The sequence below is a fragment of the Festucalex cinctus genome, chromosome 18 (assembly GCF_051991245.1).
Source record: "Festucalex cinctus isolate MCC-2025b chromosome 18, RoL_Fcin_1.0, whole genome shotgun sequence".
In the NCBI taxonomy this organism is placed as follows: domain Eukaryota; kingdom Metazoa; phylum Chordata; class Actinopteri; order Syngnathiformes; family Syngnathidae; genus Festucalex; species Festucalex cinctus.
The window spans coordinates 11,723,368-11,750,091 of record NC_135428.1 but is presented as its reverse complement, the minus strand read 5'-3'; the positions used below and the strand labels follow the sequence as shown (position 1 = coordinate 11,750,091).

The window sequence follows — 26,724 nt, the reverse complement described above, 5'->3', positions numbered from 1 at the left end:
ACTTCTTATAGAGAACAAAACTCCAACACAGGACCATCTTTTATGCACAATCGTATTAGCTGAAATGTCCATGCTTTCATGTCGAAAGAACAAAACTAAGTCAACAGGCCTGCTATTTCAAACGTTATATTTAAAGTTGAGCATAATACATTGATATAAAAGAAATGCCAGGAATATTGCGTCACGATAACGTCATCATATTAGTTACAAGACTGTTATCTATATCGTGTTATATGAACAAGCTTCTCAAACGCAGCTTTCCTCCTCTCTTGATGATGTCACTTCCAGGGCAGCTGGAGACTCCTCAGCTCTAAACGGGAAACACATCAACATCGTCATCATGAAAATGATCATCATAATCATCTTCATGACGGCTACCTGTCTGCGTCCAGCGCAGCGCCCTCCTCTCCGCCGCCGCCGTGGCGTGCCTCCACCTTGACAGGAAGGATGTATTCACCATGGGAAGGTCCCGCCTCCTCCGGCCCCGCCTCCAATAGGTGAACCCTTGCCTCGGGAACGTTGCTTCCTGTACCGAGAGGCCATGATTGACGTGACAATTTCTTGATGAAAATCATGTCACGAAGGTTCACCTTTGGTCTCGCTTGGCATGTTGACGGCCGCGGACGTCAGTCGGGAGCGAACGACGGCCGGATGGTCGCCTGTCAAGAAGTTGTTCGTCAGCCTGGCGTACGTCTGGGGACGCAAACAAGTGGTCGCGCTTCAAGTTGACCTTCACGAGACAAGGAGACAACGTGGACGCGGAGGATGTCGTCACCTTTCTCCAGTCATCCGTCAACATGGCGTCCAGAGACGCCACCAACGACGAGAACAACGGCCTCGAGCCGGGATGCTCGCTCCAGCACGCCTGCATCAGGTTGTAACTGAGCACACGCATCATCGTGTCAAATATGTTGTACAAATTTAAATGGGTCATCATGTCCCACGCGTTATATTTCAAACATGTCATTTCATGTTGCTTTCCATGTTTATCAGGTCATATATCATGTTGCCATCCATCATATTATTGTATATTTCATACCTGCTGCTATACTGCTCCATATGTTATATGTCACATGTCGCCATGCATGCAAATCATGTTGCCAAATTCTGTTGTCAGCATTATACATGTCATATCATGCAAACATATGTCATGCATGTTGTCACAAGTCATACATGTTGGAGTTGGCATGTTGTGGCTGTGGTAAGCGGTGTCCTCTCTTTAGTGCAGTGTAGAATTGGTGTGTCATGGGAAGGTCTGAATACGGACTTTCACCTGCAGCGAAACACACGTGACACTCATATGTGTCATTGTGTGTCGTAGCGTCTTTGAGCGTCTTACCCAGAGAGAAGATCTCCCACAGCAGAACCCCGTAGGACCACACGTCGCTCTGGGAAGAGTACACACTTTGGAAAATACTCTCTGGGGACATCCACTTGAGGGGCAGCAAGGACTGTTGGGAAAAATCACGAGGAGAAAGTGAGGTCACAGAAGTGACACGGCACTTGTGACATCACGTGTTTTCGCGTTGCACTGACGCGTCCTTGAGCCACGTAGTCCTGATCCTTGAGCAGATCTCGGGCCAGACCAAAGTCGCCCACCTTCACCAGCCGCTCCTCGCACACCAGGACGTTCCGGGCTGCCAGGTCTCTGTGGACGCACTGCGACACACGGCACATGCTAACCGCACGCTAATCACAAGCCACACAAATGCTGAGAGTCTCTGTTGAGCGTACGTTGCGTGAGGACAGGAAGTTCATGGCGCTGGCGACCTGGAAGGAGAAGCTGTGAAGGTCACTCACGCCCAGGACGGTAGAGTCGCTGAGAAGTGGCGACAACGCCTCCAGCTGGTCTGATGGTGTACACACAAGTAGAGGAACATACTGGTATATGTACAATGACAAGCAGAGGTGCATACGGGTAAAACAAACACACAAATACAAATATGCTATGCACGCACATGCAAGTGCAAAGCAGGAAGTGATAGACGTACTGGCACACACAAAAACAGGTAACGGTATAGACACACTAATAGACACACACAAACAAGGTGGACAATCAGGAACAGGTACATACACAGACAGGTGAATCCAAATAGAGGTACACAAACAAAGAGAGACAAGCAGGTACAGGTACACACACACAAGCAAGTTTGCACGCATACAGACACAAATAGCTCCACAAGAAGGAAGAGGGAGACGCGAGGACTGGTATACACACACAAACAGAGGTATGTATACACAAATACATTTACACATACAAACCGGTGCATAATCAGGAAGAGCTTGACAGAGGTACTGGTATATACATTACCATGTATAAACAAACAGGTACAAGTATACACACATGCATTGACACAAACAAACAGGAATAGGCACACAAACAGTCCTATGTGTACACAAACAGGTACACAAGAAGAAAGATATACAAGCAGATACAGGTAAAGGAAACACACAAAAAGGTGCACAAGATGGAAGAGGAAGATGCAGGTACTGGTATATGCACACAAACAGAGATAAAGGTATATACACACAAATAGGTCTACACACGCAAACAGGTGCACGCGCTGTTAGAGAAATAACCAGATATATACACACACAATGAGGAAGAGGTGCACACAGGTAGAGGTATACACACAAACAACACACAGGCAGGTAGGGATAACCGCAAGTACATGTGGAGGAAGTAAACAGAAGTGGAGGTACACGCACAGATCACTGCTGACTTACCTGTCTCACCTGACACAGTGTTCTCGTTGTCGCTGACGATGGCTCCGCCCTCCTGCTTGCTCATATCCATGTAACCTCCGTCTGCCTCTCTGCACACACGCGCATGCAGTTTGTGTCTGTCTCTGTGCATTGTGTATTTTTTGTGTGCCTTTGTGTTTTTGCGTGTCTGTCTCTACCTCTTAGTGTGTGCATTGCTGTGTACAAACGTGTGTTTGTGTCGTCGCAGATAGTTGGCCAGGTCTCCATGGCAACAGAACTCCGTGATGACATAGATGGGACCTGTGGAGGAGGCACATGTCAGCATGCCGGCGGCCAGCAGGGGGCGTCATTGATCCTGCGCATTGCGCAACCGCGTTGGTATGCTCCAGCTGAGATATGCGGTGAGGTCACCTCCAGACGTGCACGCTCCCAGCAGGTTGACAATGTTCACGTGAGGACCCAGATGACACAAAACCTTCAGCTCGGACAACAACGACCGACACGCGGCACTGTTGGCTGAACATAAACACACAAGAAAACACGAGAAGAAGCTAGAGGTATACACAGGTACATTCACATGGAGAAGCAGGAAGCGGTACACACATTTGACCATCTTGACGGCCACTCTGGTGGTCTTTTGGTCTTGGAGCAGACCCGAAACTTCGGCTTCCACCACTCGGCCGAAAGCTCCGGAACCCAACACCTCACCTGCAGACGCCACATGGCAACGAGGATCGAGTGAAGAGTGCTACTTACTTGTAGTACTGCTACCGTACTACGGAGTACTACCTAGTTCTATTTTGTCTCTGGGTATTTCCCAGGAGACACTGTAGGGCAACTGGGCGGGGTCCAGGTAGGTGTACTCAAGTCCATCAGGACTCACGGAACCAATTAGTTTCCAGCGGACTTCGTAACGAGGTTTCTGAAGGACGAGAGTACCAGTAGTGCACTTACGAGTAACACAAGACTACCACTACACTGAGTACTACCGACCTTTCTCCACAAGATGATGAGTATGACCAGGAAGATGATGGCGATGACCACCAGAACCAGAACCAGTGCCAACATGGCCACCTGAGACAAGAGAGCTGGACAGAGAGTGCTTGGTCACTTGGACATATTATGGGATGCAATGTCATATAATCATCCAATCAACCATTTCTTCCATCCATCCGATCATGCAAGACCATCAGTCCATCAACCATTCATCCATCCATCATCATCATCATCATCCGTTATCTATCATCCATTTTTATCTATCCGTCATCTTCATCACGTTCCTATCAATCCATCAAGCAACCCATTATTAATTGATCCGAATATCCATCCATCAACAATCAATCCATCAGTCGACCGTCACCCATCCTTCATCTCTCATCCGATCAGCCACCCCACTTACAAGTGGACACCAGTCTGAGGTCTCTGGCTCGCCGTCCCACAGAGTTTGAGGCCTCGCATCGGACGGCGGTCAAGGTCGTTGTGGTCTTCAGGCTCAGCACGCTGCGCACCTGCCAGGGTGAGGACTGACGATGTCATTCCGGCACTCGAGGAAGATGTCACATGGGTGATGATGTCACCGTTACCTGGGTTAGGCCTCGGTCCGCCATGACGGTGATGTTCTCCTGGAGAGTCACGCCCTCTGATCCGCCTGATTGGCTCATCCAGCTGCCTGTCCCGTTAGCGCACCTGCAGACAAAAGCACAACACTTCCTGCGATGTCCACACAACGACACTTCAATTAAATGTGCCACCATGTTGGCGGTCAGATGGCGCTGATGTTGTAAGCCAAGTTATTCTTACCCGTGTGCACTGTGACATGTGAACCAGGTGACAGAAGGGGGCGGGGCTCCTTCACTGACACACAACATGTCCTGCGTGCTCATTTCAGTCAGTGATGTGATTCTCGGGGGGGCTGCAGACACACAAATGCACACGCACACGCACACAAACACACAGTGAGTTGTAGACATATTAATCATTGCCTACCCACTTACCTTGAACTTGCAGGTAGAAGAATACATCCTCTTGGTCATCTTCATTGTAGATTCTGGCTGTGTAACTTCCTGTTTGCTCCAAGCGGACCCTCGCCAAAGTCAACGTGTTCACATAGCTGTCACCAACAGAAGGTGTATTTAGCTGGTTATCATTGGTCTCAGCATCATGGTTATTGTTATTAGTATTATGCTAGCATCGTTGTTAATGTCATGTTAGCATCAAGGTTTTTTTTAGCGTCATGTTAGCCGTGTTCACATTTATGGTTAGCATTGTTTGTGTCACATTTGGCATTGTTGTTAAAATCTCGGTTAGCATTGTTGTTAGCTTCAGTTGATCATTTTTGCCAGCATCAATCAACATTGTTGCTATGCCATGTTAGCTTCATTTTGTTACCGTTATTAGCATCACACAGATCAGCAATCCAATATTTCTCTATTTTATACTGATCCAAATCACCCATCAAACGCACGTCGGCATACTGCACACTTGACTGCCAGCCTGCCTGCACTTTTCATTGCTACAGAAGGTCAAAGTCAGTTAAAAGTTGGATTTGCCTACCAATATGGTCACCTGCATGGGATTGTGAGATGTTACGATATTTAGCGCAAAGGTCAAAACCCTTGATTAGCATCATGGTTAGCGTACCTGCCGTCCGTCACACGTGTGCTGGACACAACGGTTGTTCCCGTGTTGACGGAAACACTGCGGTTATCTTTGTGCCACACCACCGTGGGCGGAGGGTGGGCGTCGACCGCCACCCGCAGCACCACCGTGTGGCCAACCAGCGAAGACACGTTGGTGTCATGTGTCGCACGTGCAGAAATGTAACCACGATCTGCGGAGATTCCACACGTGAGTACGTCTTTGTGTGTGGATTCGTATGCATGCACTCACCTAGTATCTTCACTGTGATGTTCTTTTCCACACGTTTTCCCTGTACGGTTTCCTGCACCGCACACACATACACACCTGGAGGAAGCCAATGTCTCATGGTTATCGTAGAAACAGCTCGTGTCGCCGGCAATCATGAGCAACATCGGCACATACCAGAGTCTGCCAGCGTCACCGAGGGGATGTTCACAAATGAGCGGATTTGATTGGGCAGAAATTCTGTCAGCGGTTCAATTTCCTGGAACCACACAAAATGTCAATTTTGTGTCAGTCAAGCTTGTGGGTGGAGACAGAGTAGAAGTCAGAAGACCGACGTGCAGTACCTCTCTGCGTGGAAAGTTCCAAGAAAAGAAGACCATGTCAATGTCTTGGACGGTGCAGTTGACAACGAGCTGCTCTCCACGTTTCAGCACGCTGCTGGACACCGTCAAATCCACTTCCATCTCCTTGGCAACTGGCAGACAGGTTGGTGAGCCGCAAATGGGTTATCTGGACAGGTGAGTGACAAAACTCACCCACGACGCTGAAGACGTAGTAGGCCTGTGACCGCGCCTCCTCAGAGCCATTAGAGGCCACACACACGTAAGACGAGTCGTTCAGGCGTCCCGTGAAGCCGCGCCCTGGCTCGTACTTCAGTCCCGACGCCGGCGTTTTGTCCCCGCGTTCGTACAGGCTGACGTTCAGAAGAGGGTTGGACACCACGCAAGGGATGGTGTCTTCCTCCTTGTCCTTCATCACCACGCCTGGACCCACTGGAACAAACCACTCATCGGGACCTGAGAGGAGCGCAAAACAATCATCAGACTCAATGACACTTCATCTGGCGGAGACCTGAAGTTCACCTTGTCCAGGTACGAAGACGTCCATCTCTCTGATCTGATCAGACGACGACTCCTCACACGCGTATCTCCCAGAATTCCTCCAGGTGACGTTGAAGAGCTGCAGGACGCTGCGGGATCCCTGCTTTTCCACCACCACATTGCCCTCTTGAGATTCCTGCCACGGCAAGCGCCATGACACCTCGCTCCACCCAGAACACACCTTTGAGGTAGGTACACAAGTCACATCAAAAATCTGAGGCACACAAGTTGCACCAACACTTGAGAGAGAGAGGTGAAGTGTTACTGACCACAGTAAAGTTTGAGTGAGACTGGAGTAGAACCTGGGAGGCCAGTGGAATGAGCTCCAGACTAACATTCCCTTCTGGAAGAACCAGGAGAACACCTACACACACACAGACTGGAGTAAGTCCATCCTGCCAATCAGCGAACAGGGCAGACATTTTTTTTACTACTGACCCAACAAGAAGTGCAGCAGTTTCAGGCTTCCCATTTGTACTCTGATGGACCTCAGCATGACTCCTGATTCTGACTAAATCACATCACAGGAAGTTTTTTCTTTTTCTTTTGCACCATTGTACAATTTCTATCTCATCTTTGCATTTTCCATGTTTCACACCCCATGCTACTTGTTCTCATTGAACTTTGGATGTTCCATGTATCAACAAGGGTTAGGGTTAGGGCTAACCTGCTGACTGGACAAACAGGAAGTTGTCATGTGTGTTTGTGACACACACCATCAGTCGTCCATCTCGAATTGAGGTGAGGATCAGATGACACAAAAATGATCAACCTGCACAAAGATAAACACGTGATAATGGGTGACATCAACAAAAAGTTAATCCAATGATGTTGCCTCAGGAAAAAGAAGAACCTTGTGGAAAGTATGAGAGGGTCACCACAGGGGGGCGGAGTCAAATTTTGCCAAGTCAACACGTGTCTGCTAAAAGCATCAACAAACTTTCTCGTCTTTGCTTCTATGGAAAGTCTATACTGCTGATGATATTCAGAATCCAAATTTGATGCTAGAAGTGCGTTTTAAAAAAATGCTGGTCGTCTGTCGGAGGAGTCAAATCAGAAAGGTTACCATGGAAATGAGCTTCTACACCACCACCCAAACCCAAGCCACATTAAAATAGTTTTCTTCAAACCTTGTCCTTCCTTGTCCTCCTTTTCCACTCTTCTTTTCCTCCTTTTCAGCCGTCCCACTTCTCTTTTCAATGCTTTTCTTCCCGCTGCCCAAAGACTGGAAACAAACTGACTCACTCACTGAACGGGCGAGCCGGAGGGAGGGAGAAAGCGAGAGCAAAAGAGAGAGAGAGAGCAAGAGAGAGAGAGAGAGAGAGAGAGAGAGAGAGAGAGAGAGAGAGAGAGAGAGAGAGAGAGAGAGAGAGAGAGAGAGAGAAAGAGCGTCTGTTTTCAATCTGCATCTCTGCCAACCCAGACAGGAAGTCAACTGAGGTCCAGCACACACACAACCACAGTGAGTCGTGAATGTGGAAAGTTGAAAAAAAGGCTCCCCAAACTTTCACATCAACTCTAGTATGTCTATGTCTATGTATCGACAAAATAAGTAGCTGCTCTAGTGCTAGTCAAGTAGTAGTAGTAGTAGTAGTAGTAGTAGTAGTAGTAGTAGTACTCTATTGAGGCTAATCATAGATCTGGAGCTACACAGATCTACTTTATTGTGTCTACAGCTTACATTTACTGTAATTGCTTTACTCTGTACAGCTAGAAACGTGGTCATAGGGCAGCATCAAGTAGTGCTGTGAGAAAGGGTAGCTTAGTCATAGTAGCCGTATGAAACACTATTTTGCTGTGTATGTACTATAATCTTCTTCGGGCTCCTGCGAGGGAGCATTGTGCTCTCCTGATACGTTGAGCCAGAACTAACCAGGTAAACTACTTTCTTCCAAAGCTGGCAGTACTTGTTCCAGCAGCTCTGCATCCTCCATGGCATCTTCATGTTGTTTCAGGTCACAATGTCGAGCCCTCGGGTGCGTGGTTTACCTTCCATCATGCACCCTTAAGGTCGAACCAGAGAATGGCTTTTGTTGGATGGTATGAAGATGTCCAAGAAGTTGGATATGCGTAGGACGTGGCAAAACCAATGAGGCAGACAAGCTTGGTCTCTAAGTGAGTTCATGAATGTCATGATGGCGCAGACCCATTCCCTCCCCAGCTCAGCAATGAATTATTTGATGTTGTCAAGATATTTGAATAGCTGGGCTCTCCAGTCACAATGAGGACCAAAAACCAGAGATGATTCACGGAAGAGCCCTGGCAACATCAGTCCTGCAATGTCTCTGGAAACCACACTGGCGGCACCGTACCATCTCACCCAACACGAAGCCTTGGCTCTGCAACTCTGCAGTACTCTCCGTCCTGCTTTATGCTTGGGGTCGTGGCCCCCAGACAAGAATAGATGGCTATGATAGCAGACCTCTCCGAAGAACCATCAAAGAACATCAGGGGATCTCCAACAAAATGCTAAGCGCCCGCACATATCAGCTCGCAGCATTCTGCCTGCTTGTACAGTCCTGTATATATGCAGTAGGGATGTCACGATAAGGGCAATATCGTGATATTAAAACTGCCACAATATCGTCGTCGTCATGTTCACAATATTTAAAAGGCACACATCTGTTAAAAAAAAGTCAGGTTGATTTCGATTTGTGCAGTTCTAGCACCCTCTAGTGGCTAGTTTATTAGTGCAATTTAATTTTCATTAGGGATGTTTTGGCCTTCTATGTTTAAAATCTATGCTAATTGTCAGATGAAGGGTCACCTAATTTGCTTGTGAAGCGATCAATGTGTGCTTGCATTAGCAAGTAAGTGCCTCAATATTGTTATTAGAGATTGTAGGTGGTTTATATGCATTGCTGTTATGTACAAAAGCACAATATTGTGCTTTTTCTTTAATATGAGCTCCTTTTTTAGAATATTGTGATCTTTTTTAAATATCGCCAACGCTCCCACAATATCGTGATAATTATCGTATCGTGACCTTCATATCGTGATAATATCGTATCGTGATGTTTGGATATCGTTACATCCCTAATATGCAGTACTCAATTTTTCAGAGCTAATGCTCATAACACATTTAAGCCCATACACATGCTTCCCACCAATACACATAATTATACATAATAACGTACATATTCATTCATATACACACACAGTACTTTACTGTAGTCAATGTGTTGCGATCTATGAAGATATTTGAAGAAAAAAATAATTAAATCCATTTTGAACTAAGGCTGTAACATAAGGTGGACAAAGTGAAACACACCCACACATACAATTAAAGGCACATACAATTAAACGCACATATACACAAGTGTATGCATACTTGTGTGATGACGTGATCGAGACTAACTGGTTGTGTTTAAAAAAAAAAAAAAAAAAAAACTCAACAAAGTGACTGAGCAGGTTGGACGGTAGCTACCAGTCACATGAACTCACCTGTCCTACCAACATCCACACGGAAGAAGACATATGCCACACAAACGAGACAGAAACACAGGAGGCAAGAAGAATACATGAGACAAGAGGACAGGAAAAAAAGAAGAAAAGTCGGTACAGGATCTAAGAAGTGAAACGGTAAGAAAACGTTTCTACGGCGTATCATTCGCAGTCTTCTTCTTCTCTTCTTTTGTGTTTTGACGCAAGTTTGCTCGATCTCAGTCAGCATCCCATAATTCTCATTTTGACCTGAATTGTTGGAAATTTTGCACAAAAAAATAAATAAAAAATATGTTCTGTGCTGCGCTTCAGTTCCTGCGATACCTCCACCGAGGCTCAACTCTTCAAATTTTCCTTTCCAAAGGTAGTGTCCCAGGAGTTGGAGCTGTCGCCTCTCGGCCGCGAGCAGTTGTTTATCGGTGTTTAGGTGCTGACGAACCTCCTCATTGGTGACGTGATCAACATAGATCATTTTGATCTTATCGAATGCGTTTTTGGATATACAAATTCATATTCCGACCTCTTTCTTGCTTCTGCCATCTGCTGTCATTGAGGTTCTGAGGTATGTAAACAAAGAAACTTGATCCATAATTTTGTTGCCTGAGGTAAAGATAAATTTGGGTTCCGGTGACAACTTGTAGACACACATAACCTTTGTTGTTTTACAGTTGATGCTCAAGCCGTTGCTTTGCTTTGCTTGATTCACATTCTCCTAGCATGCAATGAGCATGGTTACCACAGAAACACAATATTGTTTCTATTGAATTGTCCTGTTGTCATGTCATGACCACAGCGAATTTGCCTGTATAGTCGATGAAGAATGATCTTTTCGATCCAATCTTCTTTGCTTATGATCACTGATCGATTAATCTTGACTAGTCCTCTCCAACTAGATGCCTCCGCCCCAGCCTGTCCCCAAACCGAGAGCTCGCTACGCAAGGGACAACCTAGTCGCCGCCTCCCTGCTGGACGGCAGGTTTGTGTATGCGCACACATGTACACTAGGGGTGGGAGGAAAAAAAAATCGATATCGCAATATATTGTTGCGCTCTCTGTTGCAATAAATTATCGATACACTGATGTAAGATATCGATGTAATGTGTCCAGTTGTGCAGTGTTATAAATGTTTATGCACTTTAGTTTGTCTTACTTTACAATATTTACAGTTAAAAGACTACGAGGCAGTGAGGCACTATGCAGAACGTTGTACATTGCACAAAGTTTTGGTATTGAATAAATGCATAATTAGACATTTTCCTTTTTTATGGGCATTTGTTGGCTTTTTCAGTCACATACCGTGATGTATTGCTAATTTTTTTTTTGACAATATATCAAAAATCGTAGATATCGTGTATCGTGATATTATTGATATTGTGAGCCAAATATCGTCACAGTATCGAATCGTGGTTTACCCGTATTGTCCCACCCCTAATGTACACACACAATGTGTACAACAATTTTTTTAATGTCCGCATTATTTAACTGCAGGCGGTAATTGGCTGGTTGAGTGATGTCTGATTTCAGTAGTAGCTTGGTTGCAGCTGTATTTATATGGCTTCACTTTGGATCATTATGTTTGCCCGCTGTTACTGTTCTGAAAAACTCAGCAGAATAACCATCTGGACCTAGGGTCTTTCCATTTGCCTTATCTTGAGACACTATGCAATTCTGCGTCGGTTAATTGGGCATTTAAGATATTTCTGTTTTCTAAAGTTAAGTGAAGGATATTTAGGTTGTTCATAAACGTTTCAAAGTCTGTTTTACATGACTTACAAGAAAATAAATAAAAGTTACTGTCCAAGACACTCACACAAACACTTGTTTATGTCTGTCCCCGTTGTGATTCTGACATACACACGTCACGTGTTCTTGGCTTTTAGAAATCAGACTGCTTCCAATGGAGTTCAGCTAAGCACAGGTAAACACACACACATACATACATACATACATACATACACACACAGGGATTGTTGTTTGACCTTTGATTGGGTAGGAAATGATTTAACAAGCTCAACTCAAGTCGACGTCAGTGTCAAAACTGGTTTTGAAACGGGTTTCCAACCAGTTTGTGACATCACTAAAACACACACATTCAAAAATACTTCTCTCGTGTCGAGCATCATCCATCCAATCATTACATGATGATGTCACCGTCTCCTCCCCCTCAGATGAAGACACCGGGTCACCCGTTGATGTTCCATATATGGTCGGATTTGTTGGTGACTCTGCCTCCAGCCCGCCCCCCACATTACCGCCTTCTATACAAAGCATGGCTAGCAACATTGCTAACCATATACCTAGCTTGGCAGGGGCTGCTAGTACCATCAATCACCCCACTGCTGCTCCTACTCCTACACTAAGCAGCTCCTCCAGCACGCCACCTGCTAATTTGGGCGCCATTGTTAGCTCCTTATCGAACATACCCAGTTTAGCAGATATGCTAAGCATGGTGGCTAACTCGCCGTCCCAATCTGTCAAAGGCGTCCCTCCCTTGACACCAGCTGGTAAATCAATCAATGATCACTTTCTGATTAGAGATGATCAATTCAGATAGTAATTCTTGTTTTTTTTCTTCTTCTGGTCCAGATGTCGTCAAAGACTCACCAGCGCCATCAGAGGAACATGTTGGACTTGCAGGACCAGGTAGTGGTGTGCCAAAGTCAATGGCTATGTTATAAATCATTTCATTATCTGCGAGATACTGCCTTTTAAAGATAGTTTTCCACTTTTCCCATGACGTCACACACCTCTAGAGTAGTAGCGAGTAGAGAATGCATCCAACATTCATTTGAGCAATCTTACGACTTCCTCTTTCTGCTTCGCCCACAAACTCCACAGAGGAAGACGACGACAACGATCTTTATATTACCGTGTTGGAAAATTGGGATGACGACGTCGATTCCGACTCGTCCAATGAGGAGGAAATTTATCAAAATTGGCCCGCTTCCACCATGGCTAATGGACCAATGAGAGGAGACCTCGTAGACAACTTGCCCAACAGCACCAAGTATGTAATCACGACACCTTGTACTACACAAAGTACTAAATCTGCTACTCCTAATGGTACTACACCTGGTACTACAGCTAGTGCTACATTCAGTACATCTAGTGCTTCACATTGTACTACATCTATATTTATACTTAGTCCGACATTTTGTGCTATTCCTGACACCAAGTATGACAGTAACGACACTCAGCGTGACACTTGACAATACATGTGGTACTGCAATTTGTGCTACATTTATTACTCCACCGCATACTTCACCATGTATCAAACCTAGTTTCAAGACTTGATACGACACCTCATAGTACACCCGATAGTTCACTGATATTGCTTCGTTTGCTGCATCAACTCCAGTCGTTCAGCTAGTGTGACACCCCCTCGGCCAATCCCGCCTCTTCCTTTACACGCTGCCCAATCAGCAAAGAGCACGAAGTCTTCCAAGCAAAAGACACCAAGGTACACGTTATTGGTATCACTGTTTTTGTTGTCATTTTTGCTGTTCTCGTTCTTGTTGTTTTTTTTTGTCACCATCGTTGTTGATATTGTTCTGTTGTTCTCGATTTTCTTGTTGTTTTCACTGTTTTTCCCATTGCGGTGGTCATCGTTTGCATCTTTGTCATTGTTGTTTTTGTGGCCGTGGTGCAGCGTGGCAACCATCCGAGTGTCGAGGAAGAAAGGACACCGCCCACCCACTGGTCCTCAAAGTGCAGTGGTCCGAGCAAGCTGGTTGGATGTCTGGAAGGGCTTCAGGTAGACAAAGGAGTGTCGCATCTAGACAGAGATTATTAGCCAGGTTTACATGGAGAGAAGTAATCCGATTAGAATGACACCAAATGACCAAACAGAATGAAAATGTTCCATATGAACACCTCAATCTGAATATAAAGGCAGAATCCAAACGGAATTTCATTTAGATTCACAGGAAGTGGTATTTATGTTCCTTTTGGCAATCCGAACCAACATCATGTCAATGGTTCAGTGGGAATAGCTGCAATAGAGCTTGTTTTAAACTACTTGTAACTTATTTTTAAATCAGGCTGCTGCCTTAATAAAAGCAAAAAAAAAACAAAAAACACTGCGCTAAATAGACAACTGAACTACATCTTGATTATTTGAATCAAAATCGAAACTCTCCATGTAAACGTATCTGACTACTAAGAGACTGATAGATTGACTTATTGTCCCTAACTAGTTCACTCCACATTCTACATTCCACAGCAGTAGACACTTTCAAGACTTTCTGCATCATTGCACATTGAAGTTGCATCACAATTACTGTGCTACTGGTCACTTTCTATGGTACGAGTATCATCGGCTGTCATAGTACTGCAATACTGGTCTCTTTGCTTGATGACGCGCCGCATCATTTGCACAGCTGTTGGTTGGTTCTACAGAACGAATGGTACCCTTACATTATGCAAAGATTCTCTATACTTGTACATGTCATGTCTTTGTTGTCATAGTTGCTTGTTCTACTGCAATACTAGTGTAGCCAACCTTATCGGAGACAAATTCTTTGGGTGTTTCACATACTTGACTTGAATAAACATGATTCTTTTTGACTGCTTGATAGACCGATAACAAATTTGTTGTTTTAGACACAATGTCTTTTGGGCCACGCTGGATGGACAGTTGATGTCTCTGTGGAAAAAACGTACAGTAAGTGCGTCCTCCAAACTGTGTGTGTGTGTGTTCATGTTGTGATTGACAGCTGTGTGTGTGTTATTTTGATCAGGACCAGTTCAGCGAGGTTCTCTTCCATGTGTCCAGCATTACAAATGTGAAGAAACTTGAAAAAGGAAGATTCTCCATCTACTTCAAGAAGAAGCATTACGACTTCATGGCTCACAGTGAGGGTTAGTTACGGCTCGTTCTATGCTGTCATTCTCGATGCTCTAAATTCTGTTTATCTCTGCCCAACTACTCTACACGCTCATGTTTGCGTTGCAGACGTTCAGGACGGTTGGGTCCAGTCTCTGCTGGCATCACGAGGTCAGCCCAGTCCCGCCTCCCCGGACCTCCACGGACCCATCACAGTCAAAGACCCCAAAAGCCGCTTTTACGCCGCCGTCTGGGGCCACGACTTCTGGATTTACCAGAACAAAGATGGCTTCCAACTGGGTGTGGCCTGCTACAGCATTCCCCTCAACCTGGCCACAGTCCGGACCACCGGGAAACACTCCTTCACCCTTACCACCCCGTTCAGGACCTTCAAGTATGCATGTCTTTTTTTTTTTTTTTTTTTTTTTTAACTCCAATCAGCAAGAGGGCTGTGAGACACGCCCACCTTTGCATGTCCCACCCTATCTGACCCAATTGTCTCCCTCCTTGCCCCTCCCCCACCAACAGTCTCTCTGTCGATTCGTCGAAGGATCTGTCCGTCTGGTTGGAGGGTTTGTCCTCGTCCATCAGCAGTGCACTGTCCTGCAGCCAGGTGGCGACGCGCCTGTGGAAGAACCCGTCCAACCGACAGTGTGCCGACTGTGGTGCCAACGACCCCGAGTGGGCGGCAGTCAACCTGCTGCTCGTTATCTGTCACAGCTGCGCAGGTGACCATGTCCCCACAACGCCCACAATAATGCTAATCAGCTAATGCTAACACCCTTTCCTCAGGGCAACACCGAGCTTTGGGCACTTTCCAAGGTCTGCACGCCGACATTAATGCTAACAAGCTAATGCTAACGCCCTTGTCTCAGGGTAGCACCTAATGCTATCGAGCTAATGCTAACACACTTTCCTCGGGGCAACACCGAGCTCTGGGCAGTTCACTGTCCAAGGTCCGCACACCCACATTAATGCGAACGAGATAAGCTAACACCCTTTCCTCAGGGTAACAACAAGCTCTGGGCTGCTAACAAGCTAATGCTAACACCCTTTCCTCAGGGCAACATCGAGATCTGGGCAGTACACTGTCCAAGATCCGCACAACCACATTAATGCTAACGAGCTAATGCTAACGAGCTAATGCTAACGTCCTGTCCTCAGGGCAGCATCGAGCTCTGGGCAGCACATTGTCCAAGGTCCGCAGTCTCAAGATGGACAACAAGGTGTGGACTGAACCACTCATACAGGTGAGGGCGGAAGCGGAGATGGAACATTCTGGAAAAATGGTGGCCTCTCTCTCTGACTTTTGGAACCCATCCTATCTCGCAGCTGTTCGTTGCCCACGGTAACCGTCTGGCCAATCAGGTGTGGGCCCCCTTGGTGCCCTCTGCAGAGCAGATCGGTCCAGAGGCCTCCGATGAGAGTAGGTCAAAGTTCATCCAGGATAAATACAGCAAGGGGCGCTACAGACGAGTACATGCCCTGGCATCCTCTGCTGAGCTGATGCAGCAGGTGTGACGCCCTGTGACCCTGCGACCTTGCAAACGTGATCATGCCATCATGTCGCTGTGTGTACACGCAGTGACTGACGGGATTTTGTTTCAGAGGCTGCGAGAAGTTGTTTGTGGCGGCGACGTGGAAGAAACCTTCTCACTCATCTGTTCGGGGTCAAAGGTAACACACAAGGACACGCCCGCATTCACGTTACATTCTGTGACATCACTTCCGTTCTGCAGGTGTGTCAAACAGACCCTCAGAACTCTTCCGTCATCCAGCTGGCTGAGAGAGCAGGGCAAGCACTACAGGCCGAGCTACTGAGACTCAACGAGTACACAGGTTAAACTCACCTAGACACATTCACACATGTGTACACAAATATTCACACCTTTTTTTTTTTTTTTTTTTAAACAGAGTTTCCACCTTACCTGCCAAAGTCAGGATATAGGAGATCTGAGTCCGCCCCCTCAGGTAATCTGAATTTTATTTTAATGTCTTATATATCTATGATTTCCTATTATATCTTGCCGTGTGTGTAGGAGAGGAAGACGAGGAACTTCACGGCAAACTGGAAGAAGATCGCTTCCTCTTCTCTTTGGAAAACGACTCTGCAGCTTGCGACGTCCTTGACTTGCGCGAGGTTTTGTCCCTCTTCCGAAAAGACGGGTAAATATTCCACAAGCTATGACGACTGCACCAGTAACTGGAAAACTAACCAGTCTTCCTTCCTTCAGGACAATTTTTCAGTTTGAGTTGATCACATTGGACAATCAGCTCATTTGTGTGGCCGAGAGTGAGGACGAACTCCTCATCCACCTGGTCCACATCCTCAAGGTCCTGACAGAACCAAACCAGACCACATAATATCACACAGGACAAACATAGCTTACAAGGGAAACATCCCCTGGCAAGGCCTCGACCACCTGACGCTCATTTCACTGTTTTCCAGGTTATTCTCCCAGGTGGTGTATCCTACGCTGAGGTGTGCGGGGCGGTGGGGGTCTGCAAAGTGTGCGTGGTAGAAGACAGCAGAGCCTCGGACAACTCTGAGGCCTGGTTGTTGCTGTGGGATGGCGGGGTGAGCGTCTATCGCGCTCGCCAAGGCTCCAAGCAGATGTTAAAGATGGAACTGAGCACGCTCAGTCACCACGGTAACCATCCTTTCATATGCACGCCAATTCAAATGTAACGATCCACATCCAAAGGAATGTTAATCAATGTATTATTTTTTTTTAGAGATTGATCCGTCTGAAGACATCATCACCATGGTACTAGGACAGAGGTGAGTGGGTACTCCAACACACGTGTTGTGTTGTGTTGTGTTATGTTGTGACACTTGGGGTGTGGCCAGGGGACAACTGACAGGCCTCAGATCACCTGGCAAATCTGACCTCATACCACACTACAAAAACAGTTGGGTCAAAATAACCCAAATTGAATGAAGAATGGAACAACCCAAATTTTGAGTTATTTGACGCAAACTAATCTAATCCTAACCTCACCCAAAATTAAATTAATAACCCACAAAGATACCCAATTTTGGGGGGTTATTTTGTCGGCTATTAATTTGACTCACCCTTTTGGGTCAATTGAATAACCCAATTAAACTGGATCAAAAATGAACTGACCCAACTTTTTGATTTATTTGACCCCAAGAGTCAAACTGAATTAATAACCCACAATTTAAAGCAACACAAATTTCGGGGTTACTTTGTGGTTGTATTAATTTGACTCAACTTTTTGGTCAAATTGAATAACCCAATTGAACTGGGTCAAAAAATTAACTGACCCAACTTTGAGTCATTTAAGACCAAAAGTTGGGTCAAATTAAATTAATAACTTACCGGTACAAACCCTTTTTGTGGGTTGTTGTGTGGGTTATTCCTTTGAAGCAACTTTTTTGGTTAAATTAAATACCGATAAGTTATAACCCAAAACGTTGAGTCATTCCCTTTTAACCCAATTTGGGTTGATTTTGACCCAACGGTTTTAGAGTGCACAAGATAAGATGCAAAGCACCTGACAAGACAAAGATCCCCCCACCCCAAACAAAACTAAGACTGTCTACAAGCTGCTAACTCAGACCAAGGGTCAAGAAGTGAATGACCTCATTCCACCAAACATGACAAAGATCACTGGATATGATTCAGAACCCTTGACATGACAAAGACTACCAGACAAAACTAAGACTACCTCATACAACAGACAACGCAAAGCTCACCTGACAGGAGTAACAGGACTAAGATTACCGAACAATCCTCATACCACTTGACAAGACAAAGATCATCTGATAGGACTCAGACTACCAGGACATGCAACTGACGGGCCTGATTCCAACTGACATTCAGCCCACCAGACAAGCTGGCAAGATAAAGATCACCTTACAGGTCTCAGACCACCTGACCAAACTCGTGGCGAAGCTCTCCAACACGCATGGTTTTGTGTTGTGCTGTGCCGTTTTGTGTTTGGTCAGGTGACGCATGTTGCGTGTGTGCAGGCGCGTTTCACTGCACTTTGACGAGCATGACAGCTGCAGCAGATGGTACCGCCTCCTGCAGGACGCTCTGGCCAAACAAAACGCTCCAGAATCTCCTGTCACGTCCAAGCCGACTCTGTACCCGCTGAATGACCTCAAGGAGCTGGACCTGGTGCCGCTCGCCATCCAGCGATGCATCCAACACATCAAAAATCATGGTTGCAAATTTGTCTTCCACGTTTTAACATCTCCTCTCCGCGTACTCTTGTGTCATTCGTGTGTTGACGTCTCGTGTGTTTCAGGTCTGAAGGTGGAAGGTGTGTACCGGCGCTGCGGCCTAGCCTCCAAAGTGTCCCAGCTGGTGGAGACCCTGGTGAGATCCCCGGGATCTGTCCTGCTGGAGTCGGACGAACAGGGTGTGCTGGACGCTGCCTCCGCCCTCAAGCAATACATACGGCAACAGGAAGTGCAACTCTTCTCTGAGAGCGAACGCAAGGACTGGATGCGTGCTGCTGGTGGGTAGTATTAGTGTTTTTTCCTACTTTGTAGTCACAGGTGCTGTTAGAAATCACTCCAACTGGCCTATAGAGTGAATTGGGTTTAACTCCTATGTATGCAGTGGTACCTTGACTTCCAAACACAGTCCCATTCGTAGTACTTTGTGTATCAAGTGATTTCAGATGAGCGTGCCAGGTTCTCAGCCTACCGACAGTTGCTACGGCAACTGCCCTCCGAGAAGCGAGTAACGCTAAACGCCTTGTTTGGACACTTTTACATGTAAGTAAGCATGGAACATGTACTTCTGAAAGTAAAACACTCGCACGTTGTATTCACTCACACACACTACTTGCCAGGGTCCAGACATTCTCCCAGGTGAACAAGATGTCAGCCCACAACCTGGCCCTGGTTCTTGTTCCGTCGCTCTTCCACAGTCTGAACGGGGACCTGCTCAAGCTGACCCGCGAGTTGGTCCTGTACCACGCGCCGCTCTTCCTGGTATGTCCCGTAACCGCCGCGTGCATTTGTGGTGCGATTGTGAGGTCTCACTGGAGCCTTGGAACACTTTGCAGACACACGAGCAGCAACAACAGAATGAAGAAGAGGAGATCACCGTCCTCTGAAAAACAACAAAGAAGATGGATGTTGGTTATCAATTCTCTTGATGTTGTTTACCTTGTTTGTCACTCAAATCATTAAAGTTAAACATAAAAATCCAGGCTGTAGCCATCCTGTGTTCTTCCTGTTCTTGCGTGGGTTTTCTTCGGGTACTCAGGCTTACTGCCACATTCCAAAAACATACATTAAAAATTCTAAACTTTTCAAAAGTGTGCCCTGCAATTGGCTGGCGACCAGTCCAGGATGTAGGTCTACCCTTCATCTCACCCAAAGTGAGCTGATGTAGTCTGCAACTCATCCATAACCCAAATATAAACAGTATAGAAATGGATTACAAATTGTCGATGCTTCCAATTAAGACAAGAAATTCCCTTAAACTTAAATGGATCACTTAATATAATTTCCATGCATATTTAAACATCTTTTTTCATCCAATAATAAAATGTATTCAACAATAAAATATACTTGCAATCTTTCCTTTGTCTTAACATTGATATGAAGACTATTGATGACAAAAAAAAACAAAAAAAAAACTTTTTTTCATACTACTGTACGTAGCCTACTGTATTCCATTGAACGTTGTTGATAGTCCTGAATTGTCGGATGGTGACTTGCCTGCAGGGGCCAGTAACGAGCCATATTGGCACACGCAGCTACAGTACCTGGTATTGCCTTTAAAATATGTAAACAAGCCGAGTAAAGTCACCTCGCACGTATGGGAAAAAAATGTAGGGTTCGTCAAACGACAAACTCCTCAGTTCTAAACCAGAATTAGACTTTATTCAAAGCATAATTCAAAGCAGGAGCCGAGTGAAAATAAACCGAAGAAGAAGACGACGACGTAACGTCGACGAGGACCAAGAAGAAGAAGAGTTACCCGGAAGTGTTTTGGCTAACTCATCGAAGGCTAGCATTACTGTGAGGTAAGTCAACAAATCAGACAATTTAGACGTTTTTAATCTTTTTGATGTCACTTTGTCAAGGCCTTTTGAGGTTCGCCTACTATTTAACATCCCGATAGTAACTGTCGACTTTTTAGCCTTTAGCTGAAGACTCCGTTCTTAACGTAATTCCGAATGAATATTGTACTTTAACTTTTTATGCATAATATTCAGACCTGTGTGTGCGTCATATAAAACCACAATCATAATTCATCACCCACCCAATCAGTCGCCCGTCGTGGACTGTTCTAGTAATAATTGAAGAATATTCTGGTAATACTGCAATGCAAGGTTCAAGGAGTCGACTGTTCTAGTGGTGGTCAGGAAGGTTCTGGGAGTCCTCTACATAAGCATTATGAAGGTTCAAGAGTTTGGTTCTTGAGGTTTTTACTCCAAGTACAACCTTCAAAAATTACTCTAGTAGGAAGTGACATAGTCTCCTCTCTGTGGTTCATTTGTTTAGGATGAGCCGGCCAGCAGATGAGCTGAGATGCAGAGAGGAGGACACCGTGGACCGGGAGGACTTTTTTGACTGCCAAGAGACTTTGGAGCATCCTGACCGAGGAGACCAGTACAGACATTCAAAGACAGACACGAGACACGAGCCAGTGGACGACACAAGCACAAACCCGCTTGAGGACGCGCGGGACGATTCCGATGACGACTTGAAGGACTGCAGTGGAGAAGTGGAAGATGAGGATCAGGTGGAAGAAGAGGAGAAATTGACAGAGGAGGAAAAGGAGGTAAAAGCAGATGCCGTTGAAAGTCAAAAATGCATTTGCACACAATGACGGGCTACCGCTGTCAACTTTTTTTCCACTCCAGAGCCGACGACAGCACAGTCTCACATTGAAGGAGGAAGGGAACTGCCACTTTAAAAATGGAGGTGAGCCCAACCACCGTATTCACCATTATAATAGTATATACCAGTTTGATCAGGTAATAGACCAGTTTGACCAGGGGTGTGAAACTCACTTCAATTCAAGGTCCACTTGAATTGAAAATTGGCAGCAACAATTAATTTAGCAAAAAACTGCAGTTTTGTGTTCTGTCCTGACTGGACGGATCGGAGCCCTTACCGGGCCGGTTTTGACCCGTGGTCTGTATGTTTGACATTTCTGGGTTAGACACCTTTGTTCCACTATAAACTAGTTTGATCGGGCATCTACCAACGTAATCATCATATGTAGCAGTTTGAGCTTTTCTTTTGTAATTTGTTTGTGCAGACTGGTCTTTGGCAGAGCAAAGCTACACAGAAGCGTTACGTTTGTGTCCGCACGGTTTCAACCAAGAGCGAGCCGTGTTGTTCTCCAACAGAGCGGCCGCCCGACTGCATCTGGTAATGCAACACGCCAACACATCATCTCATCATCTGTAAGGCTAGCAAAATGTGCCAAGTAGATGAGCCAGTGAGTGTTGAGCTAGCAATGACAGAGGAGGTCAAGCTAGCAACATGCTAACGGCAAGTTTTGCACTCCTGCGTCAGGACCGGAAGGATGACGGGATCGCAGACTGCTCCAGAGGTGAGTGAGGCCCACCTGGAAGTTGTACGGGAGGCGTCATGATGAAAAGGTCAGTTCATTGATTGACTATGATGCTAGCGTTGGAGCTGAATCCAGACTACATGAAGGCCTTGCTGAGGAGAGCGGAGCTCTATGAGCAGACGGAGCAGCTGGAAAAAGCGCTGGACGACTACCAGAAGGTCCTGGAGCGAGACCCCAAGCAGACGGCAGCCAGGCAGGCCTGCGCGGTGAGTTTGAGGACTGCTGGTACCAATACCATTTTGAAGCCTTTTTTTTTTTCTTGTTTTGAAATCAGCCACAAAACAAAGTGGATATCTTTAACCAGATCCATCTGTCAATTTTCTTACGGGTGAGCTGAAGTCAGGTCACACAAGGGTCTGGTCCTCAGTTACACATATAGAAAAGACTGACACTCACAAAAGGACTGTTTGAAATTATTGTATCAAAACGAAAACACGGACCTGAGAAATGTATATTTTTTCTTGTTTTAGGAGAAAGTGGCTTTCAAATGTAAATCTAAGCAATGTTACTACTTTGGTGCCATCTTGTGGTCAAGAAGTTATGCTGAAGCCCATTTATCCAAAGGTAGTGCTTTTGCCACCATCTTGGTGTCAAGGAACTATGTTGAAATGAGTTGAGTTTCATTCAGACAAACATAGTGGTTTGTTCTCATCTATAGGCAATTATAAACCTGTATAGAGCCCTTCCTACATCTCACACAGGAGCGGGCTTGTTGTTTTGATGTTTTGTTATGCAAGTCCAACTACTTTCTATCCCTACAGAGGTTACCTCAGCAGATCCACGAGAAGAACGAGAAGCTGAAGGAGGAAATGTTAGGTAGGAACACGCATGTACTTCTTTGAATTATTGGCTGATTATCAATAACCTCAACCGATGACCTGCATTGACCCTGGGCAGGTAAGCTGAAGGACCTGGGGAACATGGTCCTGCGCCCATTCGGCCTGTCCACCAGCAACTTCCAGGTCAACCAGGACGCCAACACGGGCTCGTACTCCATCAACTTCGTTAACAAGCCCAACAATAACAACACGTGACCGCGCCACGCCGTTTGCCCTCCCTTCACAATAAAAACTCATTGCTGTTCCATCCAAATACCAGGCTGATCAATGACCAATCAATAACATATAACACTTTAATGAACACAAGTTGACGATTGACCAATCACTGAGCTCTCCTGGACATCAGCATCTCCCGAATGTTGTCCTCCGCCTCCTTCACGCTGCGTTCCAGGTACACCTTCTTCTGCTGCAAGGCACAAACATGCAATGCCGCCTCGTCAGGACGTCAGCAAGCTCGCTGCTGGCCAATACAACCATCCATCCATTATCCAAACCGCTTACCCTCAGGCATGCTGGAGCCTATCCCAGCTGTCATGTGGCTTCAATTTAGGGATGTTCATTACCACTTTTTTTCAAACTCATACCAGTATGAGTACTCAACCCATTAGTAGCTCTAATATCAGTAGTCCTTTTGATACATAATTGTTAAAAAAAAAAAGACAATTTTAAAGAAAGACCTATATATCCCAAATTACAGCATTTTTCCTTCAAACTGCATGAAATTAATGGCAATTTTTTATTTTTTTTTCATATCGTTCATGTTGTGTTAGAGCACACAAATTAATTTTAACAAATAAAATGAAAATAAGTGGCTGAAGAATTCCCATTGAAACTATGCGGTTGCACATCTTAATGGGCACCTGTCAGCTATTAATGCCTTTAGTTACTGATCCTAAAACGGTCACAAGTCACGAGTTCCTTCAAATAATGGCAGATAACGGGACTTGACCATCTCTACTGAAAATAAAATCACCTCCCCCCCAGGAAAATTTTAATTGCTTCACAAAAATGTGTAACGTCAGTCACTTTTTTTTTTTTCCAGAGAATCAAAGCAAATTTAACAAAAATTAACAACACAGCACTGATATCTTCAAATTAGCACGATGCAACGCTGAAACGATAAACTGAAATTATTTATAAAAGCATTTCTTCATGAACTTTGTTTTTCACAAAATTAGCATTACCCCACTTTATTGTTTAGCAGGCACCTTGATTATGTGTTTTTAAACTTGGAACACTTTACATTGGTTAAAAAAAAAAAAAGAGAAATAAGAGAGAAATACAAAATTTCAATTTTGGGCTTGGAATAGAAATGAGCTGGGCAGTTAACAGTAGGAGTGGTTTGAATCAGTCAAAAATGTGAAATTTTGAGGTTTTGCTGCATGTCCCATAGAAAATGAATGGGGAATTATTTGGTGAAAAATTTAGAAAGGGCATATATATTTCTTGTCTATTTATTGAAGTTGTTATAGAATAAAGCAGTCACTACATGTGGAAAAAGAAGAAGTGACTAATGTCGAATGTGTGTTAACTATGTCAACTTTCTGGTGAAAAGAGGGCTACCTCCAATTCTTTGATTTTCTCCTCGGCAGTCTTCTGCTTGGCCTTCAGCTGTTGCGTGATGTCGTCCTTGGACTGCAGGATGAACCTGAAGCACACACGCGTTGTCAGAGTGTTTTCAGACAAACGAGGGAGCGACGAATGGAGCGAGCGACTCACATGCGTCCAACGCCCTCGTACATGCGCGTGTTTTCGTTGAGCGTGTTGATCTCGGTGTGTGTGAGCTTGGCGTGCTTCTGCATGTGCATCAGCTGCTCGATCTGCAGGTCAGCCAGCTTCACCTTCTGCTGCGTGTCGATCACCTTCACCTGCAGCTCCGAGAAGGCCTGCCACGCACAAAGACGATGTTTACTTGCATGCCAATGGAAATCCAGACCACATGTTCATACACACTACTGGTCGCTGCTTAATCGTTGGTCGATGTTGAGAGGCACTGCAGACTGCTTGCAAAGTTGAGTAAACAGGGATGAGCAGTGATGCACAGAGGAGGGAGCAAGCCTGCTTTGTTGGTGTGTATATATATATATATTAGGGGTGTGAATTGCCTAGTACCTGACGATTCGATTCGTATCACGATTCACAGGTCACGATTCGATTCGATACCGATTAATCCCGATACGAATTTATAAGTCGATTGTTGCGATTTTTTTTCATTTGAATTTAGAAAATACTAATCAGTAAGCTTGTAGAGTGTAAGATTTATATGAAAATTGTATTATTTATTTATCTGAAATTTCAGTCTTATAGAGGTTGTAATTTGTTTCATGTTTGAACAGCATTGAAATAAAATATTAAGGCTTAATGTTCCGTTCATATAACATTCTTCCATGCTTAAGGTGTGAATCCTAAAAAAAAAAAAAAAAAAAAAAAAAAAAAAAAAAATCGATTTTGCCGATTATTGAATCGATTCGAGAATCGCGCGATGTAGTATCGCGATATATCGCCGAATCGATTTTTTTTAAACACCCCTAATATATATATATATATATATAATTTATTTTAAAAGTCATTTACTGCTGTAATTTTATACCGTGATATACTGTAAGAATCTAATATCGAACCATGCCTGATCATGACAAACAACGGACTGGTCGCTTGTCAACAATGCCAGTGCACAAGATGAACAATGGACTGGTCGCCATTCACAATTTCGAATATTGAATGACGCTAGCACGCAAAGTCTACACACGGGAGTCCTTAGCCGAGTTTCGAAACCCGAACCAAAGGCGAGGTGAAGCAAACGTGCGAACCATTATCCACCTTGCTGCCTCATAACAGAATCGATTTCCACGTGACTCCATTTTATTGAGTCGTCGTGTCGAGAATGGCTCAATTAAACAGTCTTGCTAACAAGCCTGGTGTTGTAAAAGTAATAATAATAATAATAATAATACACGTCTCGTTATTGAATGAAACTAGCGAATGCGTCTTCATTTGGGGAATTACCTTCTTCAGCTCCAAATCCACGGGGGTAGCCATTTTCCCTAACGTAGTGGGGCGCATGCGCAAGATCGACTTCCAGGTTGACAACATCCGCTCGGATGGAAACTGCACAATATTTTTAATTATTATGAGCATTATTATCATGAACGTTATTTTTTTTCTTAATTTAATTATTCATTATTAGCGTTTATATTCAACATGTTTTGTCCTTATGTGTGTTGTATATTTATGTCGTTTACAAAACTTCGTAGTTTTTACAGGTTCAGTTTTTACAGGTTCAGTTGTTACTTTTATTTATTTATTTTTAACAGGTACATTTTTTTTTCCAGTTACAAATGTATCTTTTTTTTCAACAGGTACATTTTTTTTACAAGTTACTTTTGCATCATATTTACCTCCATACCTAAGGCAATTAGGCAAGACAAGTTTATTTGTATAGCACATTTCATACACAAGGCAACTCAATGTGCTTTACACAGTAAACACAGTAGTTAACATTTAGAGGAAGAAGAGAAAATAAAAGTAGATTACAAAATTTACTAAAAGAACATACATTGACAATATTAAAACATTATTGAGCAAAC

At 44.7% G+C, this 26,724-nt stretch overlaps 4 protein-coding genes across 14 annotated transcripts; 2 read left to right on the top strand and 2 right to left on the bottom strand.

The window, feature by feature from the left end:
• Positions 1–110: 110 nt before the first annotated feature.
• Positions 111–11,278, bottom strand: LOC144005911 (platelet-derived growth factor receptor beta-like). 7 transcript variants are annotated; one of them, XM_077504396.1, is made up of 29 exons: positions 7,583–11,273; positions 7,306–7,488; positions 7,120–7,224; positions 6,891–6,959; positions 6,722–6,816; positions 6,435–6,633; positions 6,108–6,368; positions 5,916–6,046; positions 5,749–5,830; positions 5,596–5,670; positions 5,347–5,536; positions 4,701–4,816; positions 4,507–4,618; positions 4,290–4,392; positions 4,106–4,214; positions 3,700–3,794; positions 3,496–3,628; positions 3,310–3,414; positions 3,118–3,222; positions 2,904–3,006; positions 2,728–2,816; positions 1,735–1,850; positions 1,537–1,659; positions 1,340–1,451; positions 1,174–1,273; positions 776–881; positions 591–693; positions 379–526; positions 111–310 (listed from the first exon to the last, which is right to left on the bottom strand). In XM_077504396.1, the coding sequence occupies exons 3-29, from the start codon at positions 7,169–7,171 to the stop codon at positions 247–249; spliced, it is 3,096 nt and encodes a 1,031-aa protein (XP_077360522.1). In that variant the 5' UTR covers positions 7,172–7,224; positions 7,306–7,488; positions 7,583–11,273; the 3' UTR covers positions 111–246. The 7 variants fall into 7 exon arrangements, 6 of the variants coding, with proteins under 6 accessions (XP_077360522.1, XP_077360526.1, XP_077360523.1 ...); XM_077504400.1 differs by having other exon boundaries at positions 6,891–6,963; positions 7,583–11,272; XM_077504397.1 differs by lacking the exon at positions 7,306–7,488 and having other exon boundaries at positions 2,737–2,816; positions 7,583–11,275.
• LOC144005910 (arf-GAP with Rho-GAP domain, ANK repeat and PH domain-containing protein 1) lies at positions 9,399–19,913 on the top strand. 3 transcript variants are annotated; one of them, XM_077504392.1, is made up of 28 exons: positions 9,399–10,034; positions 10,261–10,458; positions 10,790–10,872; positions 11,777–11,814; positions 12,065–12,400; positions 12,483–12,539; positions 12,735–12,903; positions 13,255–13,356; positions 13,546–13,650; positions 14,499–14,559; positions 14,636–14,756; positions 14,851–15,115; positions 15,250–15,449; positions 15,514–15,543; positions 15,886–15,971; positions 16,054–16,236; positions 16,330–16,398; positions 16,461–16,560; positions 16,636–16,692; positions 16,761–16,887; positions 16,956–17,055; positions 17,171–17,372; positions 17,458–17,503; positions 18,719–18,915; positions 19,000–19,212; positions 19,369–19,474; positions 19,552–19,693; positions 19,768–19,913. In XM_077504392.1, the coding sequence occupies exons 3-28, from the start codon at positions 10,790–10,792 to the stop codon at positions 19,816–19,818; spliced, it is 3,246 nt and encodes a 1,081-aa protein (XP_077360518.1). In that variant the 5' UTR covers positions 9,399–10,034; positions 10,261–10,458; the 3' UTR covers positions 19,819–19,913. The 3 variants fall into 3 exon arrangements, with proteins under 3 accessions (XP_077360518.1, XP_077360519.1, XP_077360520.1); XM_077504393.1 differs by having other exon boundaries at positions 10,776–10,872; XM_077504394.1 differs by lacking the exon at positions 15,514–15,543 and having other exon boundaries at positions 9,403–10,034; positions 10,261–10,872.
• A 610-nt stretch (positions 19,914–20,523) lies between these two features.
• On the top strand, positions 20,524–23,390 carry ttc1 (tetratricopeptide repeat domain 1). 3 transcript variants are annotated; one of them, XM_077504408.1, is made up of 8 exons: positions 20,524–20,736; positions 21,218–21,497; positions 21,580–21,640; positions 21,981–22,093; positions 22,241–22,277; positions 22,356–22,504; positions 23,060–23,114; positions 23,196–23,390. In XM_077504408.1, the coding sequence occupies exons 2-8, from the start codon at positions 21,219–21,221 to the stop codon at positions 23,330–23,332; spliced, it is 831 nt and encodes a 276-aa protein (XP_077360534.1). In that variant the 5' UTR covers positions 20,524–20,736; position 21,218; the 3' UTR covers positions 23,333–23,390. The 3 variants fall into 3 exon arrangements, with proteins under 3 accessions (XP_077360534.1, XP_077360533.1, XP_077360535.1); XM_077504407.1 differs by lacking the exon at positions 20,524–20,736 and adding an exon at positions 20,752–20,806; XM_077504409.1 differs by lacking the exon at positions 20,524–20,736 and adding an exon at positions 20,849–21,115.
• Positions 23,391–23,416: 26 nt separating this feature from the next.
• pfdn1 (prefoldin subunit 1) lies at positions 23,417–26,232 on the bottom strand. Its single transcript, XM_077504411.1, has 4 exons — positions 26,144–26,232; positions 24,857–25,023; positions 24,701–24,785; positions 23,417–23,543 (listed from the first exon to the last, which is right to left on the bottom strand). The coding sequence occupies exons 1-4, from the start codon at positions 26,228–26,230 to the stop codon at positions 23,460–23,462; spliced, it is 423 nt and encodes a 140-aa protein (XP_077360537.1). The 5' UTR covers positions 26,231–26,232; the 3' UTR covers positions 23,417–23,459.
• Positions 26,233–26,724: the final 492 nt, after the last annotated feature.

Excerpts from the sequence above, each read along its gene's own strand:
- LOC144005911 (XM_077504396.1), bottom strand. The coding sequence starts at position 7,171 with ATGGTGTGTGTCACAAACACACATGACAACTTCCTGTTTGTCCAGTCA. Across the intron at positions 4,215-4,289 it reads CGGACCGAGGCCTAACCCAG|GTGCGCAGCGTGCTGAGCCT; the intron begins GTAACGGTGACA and ends TCACCCTGGCAG. Across the intron at positions 311-378 it reads GCTGCGCTGGACGCAGACAG|AGCTGAGGAGTCTCCAGCTG; the intron begins GTAGCCGTCATG and ends TTTCCCGTTTAG.
- LOC144005910 (XM_077504392.1), top strand. The coding sequence starts at position 10,790 with ATGCCTCCGCCCCAGCCTGTCCCCAAACCGAGAGCTCGCTACGCAAGG. Across the intron at positions 13,651-14,498 it reads GATGTCTGGAAGGGCTTCAG|ACACAATGTCTTTTGGGCCA; the intron begins GTAGACAAAGGA and ends TTGTTGTTTTAG. Across the intron at positions 16,399-16,460 it reads TCATCTGTTCGGGGTCAAAG|GTGTGTCAAACAGACCCTCA; the intron begins GTAACACACAAG and ends TCCGTTCTGCAG.
- ttc1 (XM_077504407.1), top strand. The coding sequence starts at position 20,781 with ATGTCACTTTGTCAAGGCCTTTTGAG. Across the intron at positions 21,498-21,579 it reads TGACAGAGGAGGAAAAGGAG|AGCCGACGACAGCACAGTCT; the intron begins GTAAAAGCAGAT and ends TTTCCACTCCAG. Across the intron at positions 22,094-22,240 it reads CGGCCGCCCGACTGCATCTG|GACCGGAAGGATGACGGGAT; the intron begins GTAATGCAACAC and ends CTCCTGCGTCAG.
- pfdn1 (XM_077504411.1), bottom strand. The coding sequence starts at position 26,230 with ATGTTGTCAACCTGGAAGTCGATCTTGCGCATGCGCCCCACTACGTTA. Across the intron at positions 25,024-26,143 it reads TGGATTTGGAGCTGAAGAAG|GCCTTCTCGGAGCTGCAGGT; the intron begins GTAATTCCCCAA and ends TGTGCGTGGCAG. Across the intron at positions 24,786-24,856 it reads TACGAGGGCGTTGGACGCAT|GTTCATCCTGCAGTCCAAGG; the intron begins GTGAGTCGCTCG and ends TGTGTGCTTCAG.